The following is a 24591-nucleotide window of genomic DNA, read 5'->3' on the forward strand; positions in this document are numbered from 1 at the left end:
GTTCCTTGTAGTCAGAAGCTTTGTGTCTTATTGGAGCCATCCCTGAATTTTTAAGGAGTCCATGGTGCTTCCCCAAGAGGTTAGAACTATTTTTCTAACAAAGTTTGTTCATCTTTATCACCTGCCCACTAAAACTACACTACGCACTCTCCTTGGAGGTCTTGAAAGTGGCTATCACTAAAATCAGTGAATGATCTGGGCACCAGTTCACAGGTAAGATGTGGTCATCTCTCAGGTATTCACTGCACTAGTTGAGATATTCTTGCTCATAGTTGGCAATGACCTTTCCAAGGTTGCAGCAGGACTTTTAAGAACTGACTCCCACTGATTGAGAAATGATATAAAGTGCATTCAAACACTGATTTGCCCTTTATAAAATTCCCCCCCCTACACTACATCCATTTAACTTAATACTACTAGTGCTAGCTTTACATTTCCACAAATAAAATACACTTCTGTGGAGAATTGCAGCTGTGGGAAGCTTTAACAGTAGCTCAAGCCTGCAAATGGTCTTGGAAGGGCAACTCCTAACTGTCTAGGGTTTTATTTGTTTCTCAAGAAAATGACACCCAGCAAGTGTTCAGTTGTTGCTAACAGAGTAAAAACCCACTACAAGACAGTGAGTTAGATTTGTTAGGGAGGAGAGAATACATGTCTGACTAATAAGAAACATTAGATTATCAGTGTATAAGTGATGGATATCCTTTTTAGTTGTAAAAGGTAAGTACTATTCTACCTAACTTTTGATATTAAATTGATCTTGAAGATTTGCTAGGTTGTACAATTTCCTTTCCCTCTGAAGTATGATCAAACAATTTAAAAACTCTTTAAATCAGTTTAAATAACAAACCATTCTGAATGTATACTTCCTGAGTCTTTACTGTTTCAAGTTTACTAATGCCTCAATAGTAGTCAGTTTAACTAGTTTAGTTATATGCTTCCCACAAGTGCTGTAATTAGCCACTTTAGTGACATCCGCTGTAAATTGCTCCCTACAACTTTCAGTGCATTCCAGATTAATAGTCTTACTCTTCCATATGCTGAAACAGACATGGTGAATATTCATTATGCAAAAGATTCAGGTTCATGTCAATGTGCTTACCACCAAAGCAAAATTAAAGCAATTTATTTTTGATATAGTTAAAATTGTTATTAGTGCAATAAGTCTTTAAAATGGAAAATTCAAATTAAAAATATTTACAAGTTTACACAGATAACTTAAGAGCAACAAAAACAAACCATGTACTGAGGTCATTGCAGTGTGTCTTTTTAAAGTAAAAATAAGGCAAATTAAAACTCCATCACTATTCTTGGCCCAAACTAATCAAACCTAAAAATTTACGATTGTCTGTACATATTGTTCAAGTACATCATCTGCTTCCAAACTCAAACATTTTACAGCAAAAAAAAAAAAAAAAAAGTTACAAAATTGTTCTTTTCTTAACACATTTTCAGAATGCTGCCAGACTTCCATTTCTCCTGGATGGGACATTCTCACTGGATTGTATTTCACCTACACAGGTTGAGCTTTCTTCATCATGATTAAAGCATTCATATGTGGTTGGCAGAGTGCCATTGATTGCTCTGTCATCTTTCCGCAAGGAGACAGGCAGATTTGCTAGAGTGAAATTTACATCTTTAAAGGCATGCAATAAAAAGATCCCCACAATGATCGTGAGAAAACCACTGAAGGTGCCAATAATGTCAGCAGCAGACATGTGTTGCCACTCCTTGAAAAGAATAGCAGAACAAGTTAAAACAGATGTTGTAAAGAATACATAATATATTGGAGTCACTATGGAGGTGTTGAATATATCCAGAGCTCTGTTTAAATAGTTGATCTGTGTGCTCACACAGATTATAAGACTTAGCAGCAGAATCCAGGACAAAGAATGTTTTAGCACAGGTTTTCCTGCAATAAGTTCCTTGATAGTGATGCCCAAGCCTTTCACGCAGGAGACTGACAATGCTCCAATTACAGAGCAGATTGTTATGTACACAAGAATGTTGGTCTGTCCATGGCGAGGTCCTACCACGAATATCAGTATTAAGGACACAATGACGACAACTGTTGCAAAAACCACAAAACCTGCAGTAGGGGGGGGAAAAATCACTTATTTATATACAGTACACAAGAGCATCCTGTTAGGTACCAAGAAACGTGCATATTTTAAGGGCAACAAGTCAAGGTTGATAGGCTTTTTTTCTCCCCTTCATTTTATTAATTACATGTTCAAATGATGATCTTTCTTCTACCAGTCATCCAAAATGGAGGCTACAACAAATCTTATGACAACTGATGAGCTGGCTAAAATAAGCATGGAACTACCATTGCAGGCATGCCTGCAATTCCAAACTCTACTTCGCTACCAGGCTCTGAAATGAAGAATACGGTCCTAGATTGCCAGCCTCCCTTTCACTGCAATCCTTGACTTATTCAGAAGCACAGAACCAGGGGTATAGGGAGACCAGAGGGTGTAGGCATATATCTAAATGCTGTCTCTGATTTGTTTTGATTTGGGTGCTTCACTCAGCAACAGGAATGTTAAGCCACCGATCGGACATGCTGATAATGCCCTCGAATAAGTCATTTCACCCCTCAGTTTCATCTGTAAAATGGAGCTTTAACTTCTTTGTAAAGTGCTTTGAGATCTACAGATATCAACTGCTATATAAGAAGCAGGTATCTCATTATTTTTATTATAATATAATGTGAAACATAGATGACTCTGACCTAAATTTTAGCTACTAGTCCTAATGGTAACCCTTTGGTATTGTAAATTTCCCCCACAGTCTATGCTTAATTTTTTAAGATCGGCTCAAAATTGACTTAAACAGATGACGTTTCTTTGCAGAAAATGTAACAAGGGGAAAATAGCTGTCTGCTTCTTAGGTTAACATATTAAACTGCTAATTTATTATTCTTTCAGAACATACTTTTACTTGGACAAAAAATGACCTCATTGTTTAATCCTGGCATTCTGTACAAAATAAATTCACTGGTATCCTTCAAAGCTCCCACTAAGTCTATTGTAGAATTCAAACTCATATTTTATTTACAGATGTAGAAAAACCAAGGTGGTCTTTAACTTTTTGGTACTAGAAATTTGCAACAGTTGCAACTGTAAATGAACCACAGTCCTTCTAGCAAAGTAGAATAAACATACTTCTCTTCCTTCATTAGCTACCCTGCTACTTACAGATGAACTTGACATTTTCTCTCACCTGGATCTCCTAGCTTGTGAGACATTTCACTCAAAGTTTCTACTTCCTCTTCTTGTGGAGCATGAATGACCATCACAGTTGACCCCAATATACTTAACAAACATCCAATTTTTCCATGCAGATTAAGTTTTTCATTTAAAAAATAGGATGAAAGAATGGCACTGAAAGGAAAAAATACATTGACAGATTAGGAATCAGGAGATATTTAATTAATTTGCCCACAGCAGACATCAAAAAACATTAGCATCTTGAAGTTCAGAAAACACTTTTCGCTAAGTAATTAAGAGCTGTTAATTGTTATTCTAAGTTAAGGCTCCAAATAAACAAAGAGGGCAAACAATCTGAATACAGAATAAAGTACATACTGCCTCACTATGCAGATAAAAGCTCTACAGCTCCCTTGTTTCAATATCTAATTGAGTGCATCTAGTCATCTGCAACATTACTCATGTCCATACATTTCTATTAGACTAAATCCACTAATATATTAAGCGTAATTACAATTGTCTATATTAACCTGTCTGCTATGCACTAGACTATTTGTAAATGTCTGGAGGCCCAAAAGTTGTTTTAAATTATGCTGCCTCCTCAAAATTGCGAGGGAGAATGTTATACATCATCCTCTCTATGAAATCCCTCTCCAAGACAATGTGGTGTGCTGGTGCAAAATCCTTGACTCTCTAAAGATAAATAAGATCCTGACTTTGGTCAGGAATGAAAATTAGTTTATTAGTCTTGTCTTTCTTTTATCTGTGCACATCATAACTGGCTTCCATCCTCAAGAGATGCAGAAGACAGGAATAGCAGGGTGTTGCAAGTCAAGGTAAAGATATACCGCTAGAGCTGTGCAAGGCAGCTTGTAGAGCGCTGACTCATCTTATGCCTGGGTTAAGTCAGTGCTACTCCTTCCATTTTTATGAGTACTCAGTGTAGTCAGAGTTAAGCAGAAAGCCATATTTAACAACTCAAATTTAAGTGATAGACATTTCTAAATACGTACATCGCTTCTACCTCTCTGAAATAGTGCTTCTTTCTAAACAGTTCTTACCTTACAAGAACACTGAGAGCTCCCAATGGAGTCACTAATGTAGCTGGTGCAAATGCATAAGCAGCAAAGTTAGCTACTTCACCAGCTCCCACTGCAGAATAAAAAAAGAATGAGGAAGTCTTAACACATGTAAGAGAAACCTCTGAAACTGAACAAGTGTTCCCACAGAGAAGAAATTCAACTAAAATGTTCAGCTGACATGGAAGTTTAATATAAGCAGAACTCAAAGCTAGCAGCTAGATATTCCATATAACAAAAATAAATCTCACCTCTAATTTAGGCTAACCCATTTTTATTTAACAGCCTCTGCATTTCCCCATCCTACTAACTCAGGTCATTTAATTCTCACATAAGCAAAATAATCTGCAATTGTATCTTCTATGAAGCAGTACATAAATTACGAGTCAAGTTAAATGCGCATAGTCACACTGTTTAAGTCCAAAGCTTAGGAGAGGTGTAAAAAGATGAAACAAAACCAAAGAGAAGGAGAGAGAGGAGGTTTCAAAATATTTTAAAGTAACTTTTTTCAATGAATGGTTTTGTATTTTGTATTGGCTGGGGCTCCTGCAGAAGGGCCACGTACACCCAGGAGGCAGGGATAAAGGAGAAAGCCAAAGCCCTACCTCCGGGGCTGTTCTCCTCCCCCCCACACACACACTCACACAATCCCTCACCTGGAGGCAGCAGGGCTCCAGCTGTCAGCCCTGAGTTGCTGCAGCAATGCAGAAGTAAGGGTGGCAATGGGGTGCTAAGTCTGCTGTGAAAAGTGATACTGATGAATATCACTTTTCACATCGCCACCCTTACTTCTGTGCTGCTGCTGGTGTAATGCTGCCTTCAGAGCTGGGCACCTGGCCAGCAGCTGCTGCTCTCCGCTCTGCATTCAGAGCTGGGCGGCAGTATATGTACCAGGGAAGACACATAGAAAGGGGAGTCAGATCAAACAAGTTTAAGAACCACTGGTCTAGTTTAACTGCCCAAGCTTAGTGAAGTGAAAAAGTAAAATACATAAATGGTAAAAATTAAAAAGGGGTGAAATTCTCTGCTGATCAAGAAAAACTATTGAAAAAATTCACTGGAGATATATCCTTTTACACACACACACACACACACACACACACACACACACACACACACACACACACACACACACACACACACACACACGATAGATATCTATCTATCTCCAAGAACCTTCTTTTTAATTTGATGTTAATTACAAAGATATTACTAATAATACAATTTATTTTGTTAAATACGGATTTTTATCTCAGTGTACATAGGTATGCACTATTTCTAGCTTTGGTTATTGTGTATTCAACAATTTTTTTGAACATTTTTATATTTAAAATCTTTTAACACTGGTTATTCTTTTTGATACTTACTTGACAGAAGTCCAGCCCACCACAGCCACTCTTTAAGATATGCATGACCGCCTTGACCTGGAATTGGAAGAACGAGCAATTAATCAGCAACACATAGGGGCAAGCATCAATTACTATGATCAACAGTTATATTCCAAAAAAAGAATTATTTTCAAACCATGTTACAAACATATATGCAACCACTCATTAAACAAACACCTGCACAATTTGATGCATAATCAGAAGATAGGGTTGAAGTCAAAATATTTTCACTCTCTTAAAATGTGCAGATATTCCTGTGCAATTTGCTCTAAAGATTAGCAGCGTATATATATTTCTTTGGGACTAGAAATGGCATTACAGACCGCACGATATTTGCCTATTCTGAGGTAATGTTCTAGACTCATAACAATGTTAAAAAACGAATTAAATAAAAGGAGATTTAACAGAATCCCTATTCTTACAGTTGACCTAAATAGTTCCACAGTTTGTAATCCCAGTTGACTACTCACTTTCTTCCTTTTATACAGTAAATTAGGAGGATATCCATAGGAAGATACAACTTTATCTTGGGGAAACAGTCAATCGTGTAATCTAAGGAGAGTGTGTGTATGTGTATACATTAATGTACACACTTTAAGCCACACACCACCATGGTATTTGGGTGAACTTCAAAGGTAGAGGCCATACAATATTTGCCCCCCCTCCCAAACTGAGAGCACACATTTGGTGTTCACTCATAGCAACACCAACTTCTCTGGAATCACCAGAGATGGAAGGTTCTAATCCTGTGCTGTGTGGTGGTGGCGTGGCTGTAGCGCCGCCAGCCACCGGTGCTGCAGCAGTGCGGTAAGGGGGCAGGAGGGTTGGATAGAGGGCAGGGGAGTTCGGTGTGGAGGTCAGGGGGCGGGGGTATGGATGGTGGTTGGGGGGAAAACAGGGGGTTGAATGGGGGCAGCGGTCCCCGGAGGGGGAGCAGTCAGGAAGGAGGGAGGGGTTGGATGGGGCAGCAGGGGGCAGTCAGGGGTAGGGGTTCCAGGGGCAATCAGGGGACAGGAGAACAGGTGGTTGGATGGGGCAGGAGTCCCGGGGGGGCTGTCAGGAATGAGAGGAGAGGTTGGATGGGGCGGGGGGAGTCAGGGGACAGGGAACGGGTCTGTGGATGGGGCGGGGGTCGGATGGGGCAGGAGTCGGGGGGGGGTGAAGATAGGAGGTGGGGGCCGGGCCACGACCCCCTCCCCTAACCGGCCCTCCATACAATTTACGAAACCCGATGCAGCCCTCAGGCCAAAATGTTCGCCCGACCCTCTTCTAGAATCTAATCCACACACACACCCTTTTAGTTTCTTTGATACACTGCAACTGTTTCAGTGTGGGTCACTTAACTGGGGGCAATAGCACAGACTATTTTCAGACTGATACAACTGGTCAAAAGAGGGCAATTGGTGTAGAAGGGCAACAGTCCATCCAACATCATCTTGAATATTTCTAGCTGTTTTCTATCTATCTGAGCTCTTATGTTGTGCCCGTCACTGTAGTATCTCAACACCCAATGCACAGTTACCCCACTACTACTTCAAGTCTTTACCATATTTATCAAATGCACAGTCAGCTGTAGCAAAAATCCAAAAAGTTGGATGGACGCAATGCAATATTACCCAAGGGATGAACCAGTTCTTAAAATTATTTGCTTTCGGTTTTGATGAAGTATATTAACTACTATTAAACTGTCAATATAACAAATTCTTTTAGAATACATACACAACACCTAATACGAATTAAGTAAAATAACCTTATGTTTTTGTGCTACCGTAAAATATTAACCCAAAAAACACAACCATCTAAGGTTCTGGAATGTCATCTTCCTGAACACTACCCTTCCCCCTTCAGGCCTCCCCCATCCTTTTTTTTATTATTATTGTTATTATTATTTCAGCATTTCTGACAATGAAAGTCTTCAGGAGACATTTTAGTTTTAGAAAATAAAAGCTGTGATGTATTCTGATCAAATACTTTGACACAATTACACTATTTATGAGCCCATCCATTTTGGCAAGCATCCAGGCAATCAGGATCGATCGCATTGGTTCCCAAATCATTTTCAAGTACAATTCAAGGTGCAGTTTAGACCTACAAAGCCCTGATTTGGGTCCTAAGTATCTTAGAAATTGCCTCTTTCATCTCTATCTCCACAGCGGAGATCAACTGAGACATTCAAACTGACAGTTCCTAGGTTTGTTCACTTGGAGGCAAGCACTCTCATTGTAGGGGCCCTGACTCTAGAATTCATTCCCCTCCACATCCTCCAACAGTGCAAGTATGTTGATCTTCCAATCACACTATGAAGATCATCTCTTTAAACAGGCTTTTTCCAGGTGCAGGGGGAAGCTCAGAAGAGGGAAGCAGGTAGGATGTAACCAGGTTTATTCTTAACTGACATGTTCTTTGATTAACATATGCAAATTTATAGTTTGTTTTGGAAATGTACTTAGAGGGCACTAACTGAATATATTACAGAAAGGGATTTCACCTTTTACTATACTTAATAACGAACTAGAAATAATTCAGAGTCCAGTGAAAATACAGGAGCTGAATATTTTAGGTCTAGAAATTTCATCTCTCAATAAGGAACCAAAGTAAATCAATACTCAAAAAAATCAGAGTGAAAATTCAGTAGCCATTCAAATAAAATTAAAAACAAGCAAAAGTTCTCAAGTGCATACCATACCTGCTCTCATGGAGCCCTTCCTGGCCAGCCGGAGGAGACCCTTCTTTTTTAGGATGAAACTCCCTCCAATGAAAATGCTGGAGCTCATAGCCAACACGAGACCAATATAGAAATCATATTTTCCTCCACTCTGGGTCATTTCGTAAGCTACTGAAGTGTTCAAAACCGCCACATCGGTCATGGAACAAAAGAGCTGCTGTTACTGGAGACAGGGTGATGCAATGCTGAAACCTGAACAAGTGCATATATATTATCACAACAGGATTTCATACAAATAAATCACACGTCTATTTTCTTATGGAAAAACTCTGTTTGCAGCCAACAAAAATGTCAGTGTGGCTGGGCCTGCCCCAGAGAACCTGAACTCTAAAGGCAGATAACAAAGATCAGAAAATACACTGGATGAAGGTGCATACTTGAGGCAGGGGTGAAATAGGACAGATAACTGATTAAAGATTTTGAATAAGTACAGAAGAGCATCTGGCACTCCAGATGAGAGTCCACAGTACAAGAAGCAACAAGGAATGACGCTTGAAGACAAACATAAGCAGATCCATGTACACCTCTACCCTGATATAACACGACCCGATATAAAACGAATTTGGATATAACGCGGTAAAGCAGTGCTCGGGGGAGGCTGCGCACTCCGGTGGATCAAAGCAAGTTCGATATAATGCGGTTTCACCTATCACGCGGTAAGATTTTTTGACTCCCGAGGACAGCGTTATATCGAGGTAGAGGTGTATTTTCAAACATATAGTGTGTGTGTTTTTTCTTCATATTCACACATAGTTCCACTCCATATCACACACAAAATATCGTTATTTATGTTAAAATTAGTTTACAATCCGGGTTTGAGTTAAGACAGCCACAGCATCCCAACAGACACATAAGATTACAGGAACAATGGAAGAAAAAAGGTTACAAAGGACTGTACAAATCATGGTAGTTCAGTTAGCACAGACCCTTTTTTGGGATGCATAAAAATAGTGCCTTTAAGGAATAACGTAGCAGAAACTGCAATAACAACCAGCAATCCTGTTTACCAATAGATTTTGCAGGGTTGTTTTTCTCAGTACAAGTTTAACAAAGCACCCCTAATGCTTATCTACAATGGCAATGGAAGAGTTTACTATGGAAAAGCCTTCACTCAGACTATTGGAGTCTCAAGCCTAGTTATGTGGAGAACTGCAGCAAGGGCCTAAGAAAAGTGTTAAACAAGAACTTTTAGAACAGGAGTCAAAATCTTCAATGCACTCCTGTGTCTGGCATGATATGACAATTGTCTATTTGCTCTAAATTATACTACTTTTCTGATACATGGTGCAATAAAGATATTACAGTTTCTTTCTGAGACATTAGATTTTGGATTTTTAAGATATGTGCATAAGCAGTCTTAAAACACTGAAATGTTCTGCTTAATTATATTTCAAGGTGATTTACTAATTTCTGCCAAATATGAAAGGGAATGAACATTTTTCTCATTTCCACTTTTAAGTTGCAAAGAATTCTTTTAATACAGCTGACCAGTAGAGAGCACTACCCTGATATACTGCCACACAAAAAAAACTCTGGATAAAAACAGCATCAAGTTTCTATATACTGGAACTGCAGAGGGAAGAGGTCAACAAAAACGTGTTGAAACTTACAGGAATATATGAAATTTTCATAATATTCCTGGTTCACCTATGTAATACATGTTCCAGGTATAAAAGAAACTAGCAAATAGTGCAAGTCAATTTAGCATGTATATGATCTAAAGGACAGTAATAAAATATTTCTACTTCAATGTCTATTGCCAAGATGAATTCAGAGTCTGTGCAAACACTGTAAAACCATACCACAACCTACTGCTATTTCCCAAATGTGCAGGCGGTCTGAGGGGGCTACGGCGCTGGTGCATCAAGGCCCCAACACTGCTGCCTTGGCTGAGGACACCATGCTGTGAGGAGCCCCTGATGCACTAGTGTCTTGGCATTCACACCAAGCTCTTATCCACAGCAGCTCATATGGACAGCCCCGGACCCCCACTCAAATACCATCACCCCACACTCCTGACTGCCCCTTTGATTCACCTGGCACACCTTAAAGGAAATGAGGAGGGATATGAATGAGTAAGCAAGACTATGGTTCTCCCTCCCCTGCTATGCTCCCTTAACTCCTCTATTATGGGCATGGTCAGAGAATGTTCTGAGATGGAGCAATGGGTGGGGGTGGGGCTGACAGAAGCAGAGCTGTGTAGGACAGTGAAATATGGGGGCAATCCAGTTTATGCATGGAAAAGTGGAATGAAGGGAAAACAGGACTCAGTCAGGGAGTATGATAGAGTGCAGCTCTGTGGTAGGCCAGGATGGGAAGTGGATCACAGGAGACAATCTCTGCAGGGACAGCATGCAAGACAATACACAGTAATGATTGATTTTCAGTGTTTCTACTCATTAAAAAATGGGGAAATTCCCACACAAGACCTCTCTGACTTTGCTAGACTGTCTAGCCCATGAATGCAAAACTGTAAAAGAAATCAGCAGTTTAGCTTGGTATAGCACCGCAATCCTCCACCCCTACCCTAACCCCCTCCCCCCCACAAAAAAATATCACCCCCACACCCACTGAGCTAATATTCCTATCCTGGTCTGCCTGCTCGCAACTTTTGAGAGAAGGTTGGGGTGATACTTCTGAAAGCAAGGTCCCTTCCATTTCCTGTTGGGAGAATGATGTTTGGTCAGTGTTTTCCATTTTAGATATTCATACTGAGCAGCAGGTGGTTTCCAATTCAGCAATCTCTACAAAGTGGATGTGACAAACTGACAGAGCTCATGTTATCCTACTATACCCTAAATACACTTTATGAAATTAAGTTACACCTTACTGAATTAGTGTTAATACTTTTGGGGTACATTGTATTAAAAGTGCAATTGTGTATGTGTTATTTGGGCACTGTATGTACCTTTTAAGTAGGGAGGGGGATGCTCATATACTTCCGCCTTTATAAGCCCTTTGAAACCTCCCCCCAAGAGGTTCACATACCCCTTCAAACTGGATTTTCCAGGGAACAACAGACAAAGAAAGGGTTTTTGGATAAATAGCCTGTTTTTAAACTGGCTCAGGGCCTTCTTCCTGATCCAGCAAACAGATAGGATCCAGGGTTCACGGAGGGCTCCAAACCTTAGTGAAAGATTGGAAGGAGTGGCCCCATAAGACTGTGTGTTTGTTCTGAGCTGAAGCTGTGATAAACTTGTCACCACAAAGGAAACCCTGTGGATGGGGTACTGAAGGACTGCTCTTGTCAGAGCTCGTGCTAGTGTTGGGGGATACTCTGGTAAGCTTATTTGCACACATGTAGGTTCTTTTATTGTTTTAATATGTTTTCTCTGTAATGCCTTTTGCCTTAAGAATAAAATATGGTTGCATAGGAAGTACTGGGTGGTATCTTATAACTGTAGCAATTATACCTGGTAACCATCTCTGAAGAGAAAGCAAGCAGGTGTCATCGTGCAATCTGTCTATGGTGGGAACAGCACAGTGAAGGTAGGGAACTGTACAGCCTAGAAATACCCTGATCAGAAGAGAGAGAAATAGGGTCTCCACTAGAAAGGCAACAGCAGGGGAGCTGCAAGGTGAGAGTGGGTGCCCCTGCTGGACCACTAAGGTGCAGTCACTCTGAACTGTGACAGTGAGTATGAGTAATGACTCCCTAAAACTTGGCTATGTCATTCATCTCATGCGTCTCTGGTAAGCAATTCACAAATTATAGATTTTAAATAAAGCTATTGGCCCAACCCCCCAAACATAATCAGAACACAAATATTTTTGACTCCTCAATCAAGTGCTTAGTTGTGGAAGGCTTAAGTTTTGATAGAACAGACCAAGGAAAGACAAAAGTTATTTGAATAATTCTAACTAGAGTAGGTTATCTTATATGGTTCAATCTAAAAATTGATTAACAGAGCAACTGAAAAGTCAGTTTATTTGCTGCAAGTCCATTCTGATGCAAAATTATTTTTTTTTATTGGAAATAACCTAGTGCACTGTCCAATCTTCATGGAGGCACCCACATAGTTCAAGCACCACTCTGTTTTCTTAACATGCAATAGTGCTTCAGCAAATACCAGTATATAAGAACTTTTAACACAGCCCTTTCCTGATCAAATATCTGGTGGGTTGGGAAAACAGCAGGAGTAACTGTTCCATTCACAAAATACACGCATGGTACTGGTGTTTCTCAGAATAATGTCAGGTGAGCAGTTTACAAAATACAAAAGAAAAACACTTTCCTTGGACAAAAATAGTTTTACTGCATACAAAAGAAGATTTTATCATGAGAAATCCAATCCCAGTGACTTGTACTAGGGGTATCGCTTGTTTATTGAGTTGACTTACCTATTTATAGCATAACAGAGCCTTTGTCATACTCTTGATAGAACTCAGAATCGGTTTTGACTTTCTTCTAAATGAATATGCATTCTTCCATCTTTTATAAATAAATATCAAAATGAATAACTTTAAAGACTAGTATTTATGCAAATCCTTGATGCTGTAAACAAAGGACAGTACAAATCTTTAAGGGCAAAATGAGACTCAGTCCCCTGGTGAAGAAAGGCTCATTTCATGTAGTGAAGTGAAGAAAGATAGTCCTGAATGGCTGTCTCCCACTCCTCGATATCAGCTGAGAGGAAGTGAGGAATAAGGTCAGAACAAGCCATATCATATACCCCTTAAAGGCAAAGGTCAGGACTACATTAGAAACTTACCAGCATAGCAACATCAGGTAGGGGTGTGATTTTTGATGGTATTTTTATGCCAGCAAAACCCTCCTTGCACAGATCAAGTTATACTGGCGTAAAAGAGCTTTTGCTAGCCTAGCTATTGGTGAAATGGTATCTAAACTATATCAGCAAAGGCACTTTTTTTGCCAGTATAAGCTTCATCGATACTAGGGGCAAGTTTACACTTAAAACACTGTGCCGCTGTAGCACTTTAATGAAGATGCTCTAAGCCAATAGGAGAGAGCTTTCCCTTTGCCACAGTTAATCCACCTCCTCGAGAAGTGGTAGCTATGTTGGCAGGAGAAGCTCTCCCGCCTCATAGCACTGTCCACACATGGGATTAGGTGGGTATAACTACATGGCTCACGGGTGTGGATTTTTCACACCTGAGTGATGTAGTTATACCGATATAGGTCTGTAGTGTAGACCTGGCCTAGTAGGGTTTTGCTAGTATAGCTACAGCAGCAAAGTTTTTAAATACAGACTATGCCAAACTCTCATTTTCTCCACCCCTTCTTTTTTAGGAGACATGGGGGATGAGGAGATAGGAGAAGTCAGGCTCTAAGATTTCTCTGCTCTGGGAGAGGGGAAAAAGATATCTGATCATGATACTGCATCATGTACAGCTTGAAAATTGATGTTCTGACTCACTGGCACAGAGTCACATCTAGTAAGCAATTCTCTGAATTTAGGCTAGCAACACCCTAGGGCAAGTACAGCTTGAGTCCACTGTTTCTTTCAACTTCCATCAATAAGAATAATGATGCACTTTAGATTTTCTCTCTCAATTCAAGATTGCATAAATGGTTAGCAAACAACTCTCAGTTCCTGTTTTCTTTTGAACATTTTCATGACCCATTTCTAGCTCTTACTATGAAACCTTCAGGGTTTGTCTAAGGCTAATTCCAATTTTAAAGTGGTATCTGTAATTTCTGGTCAAACTCAAATTGCTAGCAGACTTGAAGAAAAGCTTAGTTTGGAAAGGAAACAAGGCGAAATCCCTTTAGATTTTTCATCACCATCTAGGACATGGCTAGTACTTTCTGTGGATGGGATAGTAATATTTTGCGATGGTTTTGTGGAGCTGAGATACAAATTGCAGATTACAATTATAGAATTTTCAAGGCAGTGACAGTCTTTTACTGTATATCTGTACAGTGCCCTGAACAATGGGGACCCTGACCATGATAGGGGTATCTGAGAACTGTAATACAAATAATAAATAATTTGTGACCAATATTTATTCCTAGAGAAACCTTCCTTTTAGTTTTTCTCTTAACTGATGTGACCTATGTAACTAAATTACATGCTGCAGTACATTTTAAAATATTATTTTGTAATACTAAGGCTATTTTTAAAACACTGGCGTGGCAGTCCTCTGTCCATGGTTTATAGTTTATGGAAAAGGGGGGAAAAAACGCTTAGAGGTTTAAGTAAGAGGCCTGGTATGTTGGCTTGTCTTCACTGCAAAGTTAACTTGAGTTACAACTCAAGTCCTGTACACCACCTTAACCTCAAGTGTGACGGTCCTTTTATCTCAAGTTTTCTGGCCCATCATGTTTTATAGGTTAAAGCTTGAGTTAGCAGCTATTGAGTTTTGCTAAAACGACCACTCTGTACTGTGGATGCAAGCGAACGCCACTTGAGTGCCGATAGTCCTCCAGTGCCTTTCCCAATTGTCCACCACCACCACGTGCCGAGAAAGGACAGACAGGTTTTCTCACAGTCAACTGGGAAAATATTCACAGAGCAGCTCAGCTTAGTCTAGTGCAAAGAATTATGGGATATGCCCCAACAGTGTTAGCTGCACCCGAGTGAGCGCAGCGCCACTGTGGACACAGAAGCTGGAGTGTTATTTCACACTGTGACTGGTTCTCACTTGAGCTAGGCTAACTTGTGAGAAGTACCTGACTGTAGATAACTCTAATTAACTCTGCAGTGAAGACATAAGATACGAAAGGCAATATCTGAGCTAGGCAGTTAAATCTTTGAAAAACTCTGACCATCATGAAGAGTTTTTCTTTTTCAATGGACCATCTCCCAGAAGGTGCCAACTCCTGTCTTAAAATAACTGTTTGGGAAAGCTGGGGAGGGGATTTAATAAATATGTCAAGGTGGACAAAGGAGAAGTCGCCCTGTAGACAGCAATATGATGCTGGCAGGTTGAGTGGTCAGAAAGAGGGGATTGCTTTCAAGGGATGTAAGCTATTCACTTTTCCTTTTTCCTCTGTAACTACACAAATAGTTTAGCTTATTCAAAATGAGAGTCTAGATACATTAAGCAAACCAATATTTTTGTTTCAACTTCATTTTCATTCTGTTTTTAATAAATCTTGGTTTTACTAAGATTACTGTTTATGGGTAATTTCATGCAGCATCCCCCGAAAAAATAGATCCCCATAAACTCAAAAGAGAAGAGTAGAGAGCTTCTGGAAATTACACCTCTCAGCGCCTTGGTTAAGGGGCATGTACAAAGCTGTCTTCTCCCAGTGATTTGTACTGCCATTATGCTGAACACAAGGGGAGAAGCCAGAAGACCATGGAGAAGATATTGTTTTGGTCACAAATGCTGTAAATTTGCTAAGTGTTCTCTTACTAAGTGCACGGCCCAATTCAACATGAAATTAACTCACTCTCACAAAGCTGGCCGCAGCTCAACTGTGGAAAATCAGCTTGCTACTGAACCCATAAAGTTGTGACTCAGGGATCAGTTTACTTTTGTAGAATAAGAGCTTGGAACCATAGCCACCCACACGTAACAGAATATATACTGCCCTTTAGGAGGCATCTACTCATAGCCTGTGCGAGTCAACTCATGTCAAAGAAACAGCTCTCAGAAGGCAACTAATCGCATCAATTTAAAGAATGGAGCTATGCTCTCCCTCATAAAAATAAGAGCCTTGACAGGCGAGACAGTAAGATATTGCTTTTGGGAGCAAGGGGATAGAGGGAAAACAATGTTGTGGAAAACTTCTGTGAAGTAGGAAAGAGCACCAATCAGTCGCTTGAAAGGAAACTCATTTGTCTTCAAAATCTAATACAGGAATAGGCCACACCTGACAACGTAAGCCGTGAGAAAGCTCTTTGCCTTCCAAGTTGTTGTTCTCAATGTGCCAGCAGAGTAGCAAAGTGATATTTTCCAAGAGACCTTACCAATTTCACTTTCCTGTTTCAACATGAGTAAAGTGACTAAGTAACATTTACAGTAATGGTTCAATTTCACATTCCTACTCCATTAGGCCATAGCAGTAAGCATCCAAATAGCAAAAAAAAAAAAGTGATGTTCAAATTAAACCAGGTTTTTGTTAAGTGGAGACGATATTGATTAAAATACATACGTTTGTGAGAACGAAGTGCACAGTGTAGCACTTGAAATATATGCAAAGAAGGCAGAAAAAAATAAAAGACAATGTAACCCTTCACCTTGTGCATGTTTACCTACAGATATGACCATAAAAGTTTCCTTTGTTAAGCAATGAGAAGAGGAAGTGGCCTTACCTAGTAAAAGTTTACCTGTTCAGAAAGAGATGAAGGGGCTGGTCTACACTGAAAAGTTATGTCAGCCTAGCTGTGGCTCCCAGGGGTGTGAAAAATCCACACTCCTGAGAGATGTAGTTAAGCCGACGTAACTGTAGGCAGCGCTAGGTTGACAGCGCTGTTGGGAATTGGTCCTGCTTTGAGCAGGGGGTTGGACTAGATGACCTCCTGAGGTCCCTTCCAACCCTGATATTCTATGATTCTATGACAGAAGACTTCTTCTGTCAACCTAGCTACCACCTGTTGGGGAGGTGGATTACTTATGCCAACGGCAGAAGTCCTCCCGTCATCAGAGGCAATGCCAATGCTGAAGCACCGTGGCAGCACTGCTGTAGTGTTTTAAATTTAGAAATACCAGCTAAAAATCAATGGTGACTAAAACTTTCTAAACATTCAACACTAAACTAAGGTGGTATTTCATGGAGCACGTTAGGGAGCTAGTCTTTTTTACATTTAAAATTAGGCAGTTGTAAGTCAATACCAAGGGGGTCCTAACTTAGCCAAAAAGACAAGTTTTATATCCTGTTTGCAAATGGAATACTGCTCATGGAGAGGACTGTACTCTTTCCATATGTGAGCAGAATGAATTCCAACTTTTTACCCAGTTTTGCCACTGAAAGTAAACAAACAAAGCCACATTAATAATTAGGATCTCCTTTATTCTAAAATAATCCACACTGAAAATACTAAATGTTATAAGAGTTGTGACATAGCTCTAGCATACAAAGAAGCTGTTAAACTGTCAAATATTATTACTTTTGAGGCCACATCTACATTGGAGAACTTTACAGTATAGGAATACACCGGTATTCTATACCGACAAAGCCAAGCACTCTTAGTGTAGATGCAGCTATGCTGGCAAAGCTGTGCTTTGCACCGATATAGTAAAACCACCCCTGTAGAAGAGTGGGCCGGGGCTCGACCCGCTCCGGGGCGGCGGGGAGCCACACCGACTCACTACCCTTGAAGCTGGGGCACTGGGTCCGGCGGCACGATCTTCCCTGGCAGCCCTTGTAGTCCTGAAAGGTACAGTAGGCCCGGCCCTGGCTCAGGGCGGGCACCAACGTTATCCGGGCTCAGACCCTCAGTTAGGGCTGAGCAACGGTCAGCAAAGTATATAAGCTCAGGCCCTAGGCCAGGGCTGAGCAACAGTAAACAAAGTATATAAGCTCAGGCCTTAGGTCAGGGCTGAGCAACAGTAAACACAGTATATATGCTCAGGGCCTAAGTCAGGGCTGAGCAACAGTAAACACAGTATATATGCTCCGGCCCTAGGTCAGGGCTGAGCAACAGTAATACAGTATATAAGCTCAGGCCCTAGGTCAAGGCTGAGCAGCAGTAAACACCGTATATATAAGCTCAGACCCTAGGTCAGGGCTGAGCAGCAGTAATACAGTATTTAAGCTCAGGCCCTAGGTCAGGGCTGAGCAACAGTGATAGGCCTAAGCCTCACAGGCCTGGGAGAGGGGGAGACTGCCACCCACGGGTTGGGTGGCAGGGGGGACGCAGGCCCTCCCGCTCCACTGCGTCCCAGCCCGGGGCCCTAGCAGGGGCAGAAGACTCGCTGCTTTGTCAGTGGGGTTCCTGGCCGCAACACACTGACATAGGCTCCGGCAGTGCTGCAGCCAGACTGGGGTCGGCTGCCCCCGGGCTACTTCCACACTCCCCCTCGGGGTCTATCTGGGTGCTGGCGTCAGCCTCGGGGGGATCCTGGACCATGGGTTCGTCTGGCCAGGGATCGTCTGGCAAGTCCGGCGGCTCCTCTGGGTAGCGGGCGCAGGGCAGGCCCGGCGGCTCCTGACGGCCGTCCCGAGCCGCGGAGGTTTCCCAGCCCCGAGCTAGGATGGGGACGTCTGGTCTCTCCGGCTGCTGGGGCCTGACTGAGCGCTGAGGGCCCGGCTTTATACTTCCGGGTCGCCGCCTGACCCTCTGAGGGGCGGGCTCAGAATTCCCTAGCTCCGCCCACTCCGGATGGGCTCTTCCCCTTCCGGGGCGGCGGGGAGCCACACCGACTCACTATAACCCCCCATAAGTGAAACAAGCCACACACCTGTAAAAGCACAGTTATGACCATATAACTATGTCTACTGGGGCTTCTGCTGGCATAGCTATGTCTGTCAAGGATCACATCTCATTGACCCAGCTATGCCAGCATAAGTCTGTAGTGTAGACCTGGCCTGAGCTACGTCGCTGTAGTATAGATACTTACTACAACAATGGAAGGAGTTTTTCTGTTGCTGTAGTAAATCCATGCCCTGAAGAGGCTGAAGCGAGGTTGATGGAAGAATTCTACCGGCAACCTAGCAGCATTTACATTGTGGGGTAGGCTGACCTAACTACATTGCGCAGGACATGAAATTTTTCACAGCCCTGACCAACATAGGTAGGTGGACCAAAGTTTTAGGTATAATTCAGTCCTGAAAAGAATGGAATTAAGTCCTCATAACATGATATGAGCATGTGGCTATTACCATTAGGATTCATGATTCAGAAGATATACTGACTTTTGTTTTCACAAATTTAGCAGAAATAAAACAAACTTAAAAAATGCAAAGATATTTGATTTTTAAAAGATTTCAATTTTAAGTTTCTGAAGTATTAATATATTTAAAATTATTTTAAATGTATTTTAGGTGGCTCTACCTAAGAAAATGGTCATACAAATTGTGACATTTATTGAGTGAACCCCACAATAAATAAGTGGCCAGTACAAGACCTATGCACCATACGTCCCACTTCAGCCTTTGAAAGAGATTGAGAGATTTAAGCAGTGCATATGCCTTTGTTTGACCCTCTGCACAAAAACAAATTTCTTTCTTTCTACCTATTGAATCACTATTCAATTTTTAATTTCAAAATTGGATTGTTTTCTTACAGATCTCTTACCTTTCTGGCATCCTACAGATACTTCTTCACATGCCATTTACCTTCCATTTTGCTAATCAAATAGACCACATTGAAGGAAAAAGGAAGCTAACCCAACATCTATGATGACACTATTCTTTAAAAAAGTACCACGCTGAAGTGTCATTTTATTGAGAAATAAAATGTCTTGAAATTAATTTTTTTTTCTAGTGCAGAACTCCTTATATAAAACTCTTAACTTAATCACATTAAGATATTACTAAAATAACTATTATGGTTAAGGAATCCAAGATTTAAGTATTCTGAGTAAATGGATACTCCACAACAGCAAAATCAAGGAATGCTTTCAGAATCGAGACCCTTTTAAAATGAATTAAGAAAGTTCGCACCTATCTGTTTCAGCCTGACTACAGATTTCAGGAAGAAGCAAAGCACCATTTTTAAAACAGAATTTTTAAGACCTTTCCTGTGGATTTCTGTAGACTGTAGATTATTTCAGAAAATAATCCTGCATGCTTTGTTCACAGATTTCAATTTTCCCAGATAATAAAGACGACTAAAATCTGAGATTTTCATTCAGACATCATGATGTTTAAATTCAACAACAGTGCATTCTGAAAAATCTACCGATACTAGGAAGTTTATCCTAAGGACCAAACTACACTAAAAGTGTTTGTAACGTTACCTGGACCTCCTAAACTCTTGCCATGTCTCCAAGACTATTTTTATTAGTTTGACATTGAAGAGCAGTATTGATACTTCACTTCACAGAGAAGAAAGAGCAAATCTGTTGACACTTTTCATCATTGACTTTTGTTTTCTGTTATGTAGCAGCAAAATGAAGCAAACCTACCACACTGCAACATCTGGGAAGTAAAGGAGTAACAGGTCAAATATACTAAAGGTACTACTTCATCCTATTTAGCAAGTCTCTGTCAGTCTACATATTTGCATTTTTTAAATATTTTGCAGTAGTGATAAGAAACATACTCCCCTTTACGATGTCACGTTACATGGTAAATTAAGTGTTTTAGTGATAATATAGTTTTGATACTGGAAGCCTTTACTTTAATTTATACAATAAGTTATATACATGAAATCTCTATGAAAATAACCAACAAAAACACCATAAACAAATATTCTCAATACATTGTGTGTTAGGATGTTAACAGTAAAAGTCCTATTAAGTTAAAGCCTCCCCCTGGCTCAAGCATCTTTTGTCCATTAATACCCCTTCTTTTCTTTAGTGTCAGGTACAGATGCCTCTAAAGAAGGACAGCTGCAGCGTAGCATGAAACCAACAAAGACTACAAACAGCAGTTGATACAGGAGTGAATGAATTTAAAAATCAAGTGCCATTTTCAAAATGGTGAGATGTATGCAGAATGGTACGTATAAAGAGAATATGTAAAAACTACTCTGGAAAAAAGTAATGCCACCTTAAATTTTCTGGTTAAAATACAATTCTCCAAATTTATCAAAGCAATTATATAGTCACAAGAGACCTATAAAAAAGCATGTTAGCCATAAAATTAAATAGTGCATATAATATTCACCTATTATGTCAGGTAACTAAACTAAAAAGCGATTAAAATATAACAGTGATGTAATGAAACATTAGTACAGAGACACAAAGCAACAGCTGTGCTAAAGTTGGATTTTAAATCTACCTATTAGTGTAAACACCTTTAAGTAGATCTTTCTCACTTCTTAAAACAATTGCATAGCAGTTTAAGTTTTTATTAACAAAAAGTTAAAGCTGCAACTGACATGCTTTTGAAAGCCCCCATGTCCCAAATGGAGCAGGAAGCCACGTTTTTATAGCAGCAGTCTATCACAGCTGCATACTCTACTTCTGAGGGAATTGTGGAAAAAAAAAAAAAAAAAAAAAATCTGCAAATTTTGTCAGTAACAATCCCCCCCCCCCCCCCCCCCGCTTTCCCCTAACTTGGCGGTGAGGCTGCACCTGACCCTGCCACAAGGGCCGGACCTGCCACAGAGGTTTATGTCCCAGAGGGGAAGGGGGGGGGGGGGGGCTGCAGGGTAATCTCCAACCTCTGTGAAGCCAGTGGCCTGAGCTCCCTACTGCCATGTTGGAACCTCCATATTTATTTATTGACAAATAAATTTGCAGAATTTAAAAAATATTGTGTGCAGAATTTTTATTTTTTTGGTGCAGAATTCCCTCAGGAATAGCAGGCGAAGTAACTCACCAGGGTTAGCAGCCCCGCACCAGGCACACCAGGTGTGGGCAGGCAGACTCAGCCCGGCAGGACCTAAGTGTGGAGGGGTCCAGGAGTGAGGGGAGAGGGTTCTATGTGGAGGAATCTGGGTGGGGGCAGCTCAGTGGGGGGGGGGGGGGTCAAGATGCACAGGTGCTATAGGACTCTGCGGAGGGGGTCCAGGTGAAGATGGTTGGGACTCAGCAGGGGGTTCTGGGTGTAGGAAGATGGGTCCAGGTGCTGGGGGAATGGGACTTGATGGGGTAGGGGTCCAGGAGCAGCTGGTTGGGGCTCAGTGGAGTGGGGGATCCAGGTGCAGGTGGCTATGGAGTGGTCCAGGTGCATAGGGGATGGTGCTCATCAGTGTGTGGGGTGGTCTGGGTTTCGGGGGGGGGGGGGGGGGAGAGAAAGGGGCTGGATACACAAGAGTTGGGCGGACAGGGGAGCAGCCCCCTGTACACTGATCCCTCCCCCTGTGACTGAGGAGCAATGGAGGCAGGAAGCGGGGGGAGAGGGGAGATACAGAGCTGGGGAAAGTTTCTGGGAGTGGGTCTGACCCAGACCCAGCCGCTCTGTGCAGGTCAAGTGCACTCCTCTCCCCACCCCAAGTGGGACTAGCCTCTGAGTCCGGTGCAGAATAGGAGCCACCAGTCAGGGTGGGGCTGGGGCTCGGCAGGGCTCTGGATGCAGGAGGTGAGGCTGGTGGAGTATGGGTATAGGGTGTCCGCAGCCCCAGCCAGAGCATCCCCAGCCCTGCACCGCCTGCAATGACTTAACTCTCCTCTGGCTGCACCCAAAACAACTTGCCTATGCTGCTGGGTAGGGGAGCGTGACTGCTCTTGCAGCTTCTCTTTGCTTCCCCACAGAAAGTAATTTTTCTTCAGGGAAGCACAGAAATCTGCATGGGACATGCGTACGCAGTGGCGCAGAAAACACTCCAAGTTTTGTGGCTTGGCTACTACAGTAGCTTTAGAAATATTCAATATCACAGGAAGTTATAAAAAAATCCGAGAACACTACATTTTACACAGTAGCTATTTAAAAAAGAACAAAGAGAATATGTTATAGCAGTATTTGTAATGAGAAAAAGTAGAAGTTCAGGAGATTAGTTTAAGGATGTCCTTTTGTCTACCTATAAAATCAATTATAAGCTAGTCAGGGCAGTTCCCACATCTTCCTATATATTTGTGTAGTGCCTAGCACACTGGCTGCATTGTCTATAGGGGAAAAAAAGGTGTGTTCTTAACTTGGGTGAGTTAACACACGCAAGGTAAAGTCTTCATGCACAACTAAAACATTTGGATAAATGGTTTCAGATAATGAGGGGAAATGACAAAGCATAAACCAGGGGTTCTCAAACTGGGGATTGGCACCCCTCAAGGAGTAGCAAAGTTATTACATGGGGAGTCGCGAGCTGTCAGCCTCCATCCACCACAAACCCCGCTTTGCATCCAGCATTTATAATGGTGTTAAATATATTAAAAAGTGTTTTTAATTTGTAAGGGGGGGTTGCACTCAAAGGCTTGCTGTGTGAAAGGGGTCACCAGTACAAAAGTTTGAGAACCACTGGTATAAACAGACCTGGAAAGGGTTTTAGGACAATGTCTGGGGGGCAATGGTGTCACACAGACAGGGAGAAGAGTGAATGGAAGCAGAAGCTGCTAGCAATGGAAGGCGCAAGCTGGCAGTAAATAAGGAGTAGTCAGAGCATACTGAAGTTTAGAGAATTGCTTCCCCGGGTGGTAAGAAAGGGGTTCGGGCAGAACCACCGGCCTGGAACGTGCGGGTTCGGCTGCTGCCACGACCAGCAGCAAGTGCCGCTGCCAGCGGCCCCCTAGAATGACCTCGAGCGCCACAACTTCCGACCGACGGGAACCAGCGCTGAAGCGGCGGCACGGACGAGCCCCCCCGGTGATCTCTTCTGCGCTGGCGGCTTTTCGCCTAAAAAGTTCCCACAGCGGCCGCCATCGGCTCAGCGCTAGTGCGGACGGGTTGCGGTGACCACGGCCGCTTTCGCCAGGGCCCGGCCAGAGAAAGGGGTTCTCGGCTGGGCGGTTACGCGCCAGCAGCCCGACTGCATTAACGCGCTCGCCGCGGCGACTGGGGGCCGGCCCAGCAACGGGGGGAGACCCGCGGAGCGGCGGGGGCAGCTCGGGGCAGCCCGAGAGCAGCGCCTGTCACCTGAACAGCGGCTCCGGGTCGCTCGGTACCAGCCGTGAGCGCGCGCGCGCGGGGGCAGGGGGAGGGGATTGGTCTGGGAGGCCGCAGGCCAGGGCTCCCTGCGCCACTCGGCGCGTGCCCCCGCCCCACACATCGGTTATTATCGGAGGAGGCGGGGCGGGTTCGGGGACCAGCCTCATTCCCAGGCGAGGACAGTAACTACCTGCCCTCCGCAGCGGGTCCCCGCGCGCAAGGCCCCGCCCAGGGGGCTGAGAGGAGGGCGCGGCCCCCACCCCGGCCGCGAGGCCCCCGCTCACCTGCGGCGGCGCTCCTCACATCCCCGCCGAGGGGCGGCCCTGGCCCGGCGCGAGAAGAGGGAAGGTGGGGCTGGTCCCTACACGCTCCGCCGCCATGGAGAACCCAGCGCCCAGTCGCGACTCACTCTTCCAGCCCGCGCCGCCCCAGGCCGTCACAGCCGGCGGAAGGGGTGGGGCCAGCGCGGGGACGAGGCAGCGGCGGCCCCGACCACGTGACCACTCCGTGAACGCGGGGGGGCTCCCGGGCCTGGCTCTGGCCGCGCGCCCCCTGCAGCAGCAGCGGAAGATAGGGTGACCAGACAACACGTGTGAACAATGGGGGGGAGGGGGGTAATAGGAGCCTATACAAGAAAAAGACC

The 24591-nt window shown here is 42.8% G+C and overlaps 1 protein-coding gene across 2 annotated transcripts; it reads right to left on the minus strand.

Moving 5' to 3' along the window:
• Nucleotides 1-1110: 1110 nt before the first annotated feature.
• NIPA2 (NIPA magnesium transporter 2) lies at nt 1111-24372 on the minus strand. Of its 2 annotated transcripts, none has more exons than XM_065402546.1 (6): nt 24233-24372; nt 8366-8596; nt 5659-5715; nt 4274-4364; nt 3226-3386; nt 1111-2089 (listed from the first exon to the last, which is right to left on the minus strand). In XM_065402546.1, the coding sequence occupies exons 2-6, from the start codon at nt 8544-8546 to the stop codon at nt 1452-1454; spliced, it is 1128 nt and encodes a 375-aa protein (XP_065258618.1). In that variant the 5' UTR covers nt 8547-8596; nt 24233-24372; the 3' UTR covers nt 1111-1451. The 2 variants fall into 2 exon arrangements, with proteins under 2 accessions (XP_065258618.1, XP_065258628.1); XM_065402556.1 differs by lacking the exon at nt 24233-24372 and adding an exon at nt 23937-23995.
• Between the last annotated feature and the right edge of the window lie 219 nt (nt 24373-24591).

Source organism: Emys orbicularis, chromosome 1, assembly GCF_028017835.1.
Source record: "Emys orbicularis isolate rEmyOrb1 chromosome 1, rEmyOrb1.hap1, whole genome shotgun sequence".
NCBI lineage: Eukaryota > Metazoa > Chordata > Testudines > Emydidae > Emys > Emys orbicularis.

Bases quoted from the DNA above. Each gene is read 5' to 3' on its own strand.
- NIPA2 (XM_065402546.1), bottom strand. From the start codon at position 8,546: ATGACCGATGTGGCGGTTTTGAACACTTCAGTAGCTTACGAAATGACC. The intron at 5,716-8,365 runs GTATGGTATGCA...TTCCAATTCCAG, and splicing joins GAAGGGCTCCATGAGAGCAG to GTCAAGGCGGTCATGCATAT. The intron at 2,090-3,225 runs GTGAGAGAAAAT...CCCCTACTGCAG, and splicing joins TCACAAGCTAGGAGATCCAG to GTTTTGTGGTTTTTGCAACA.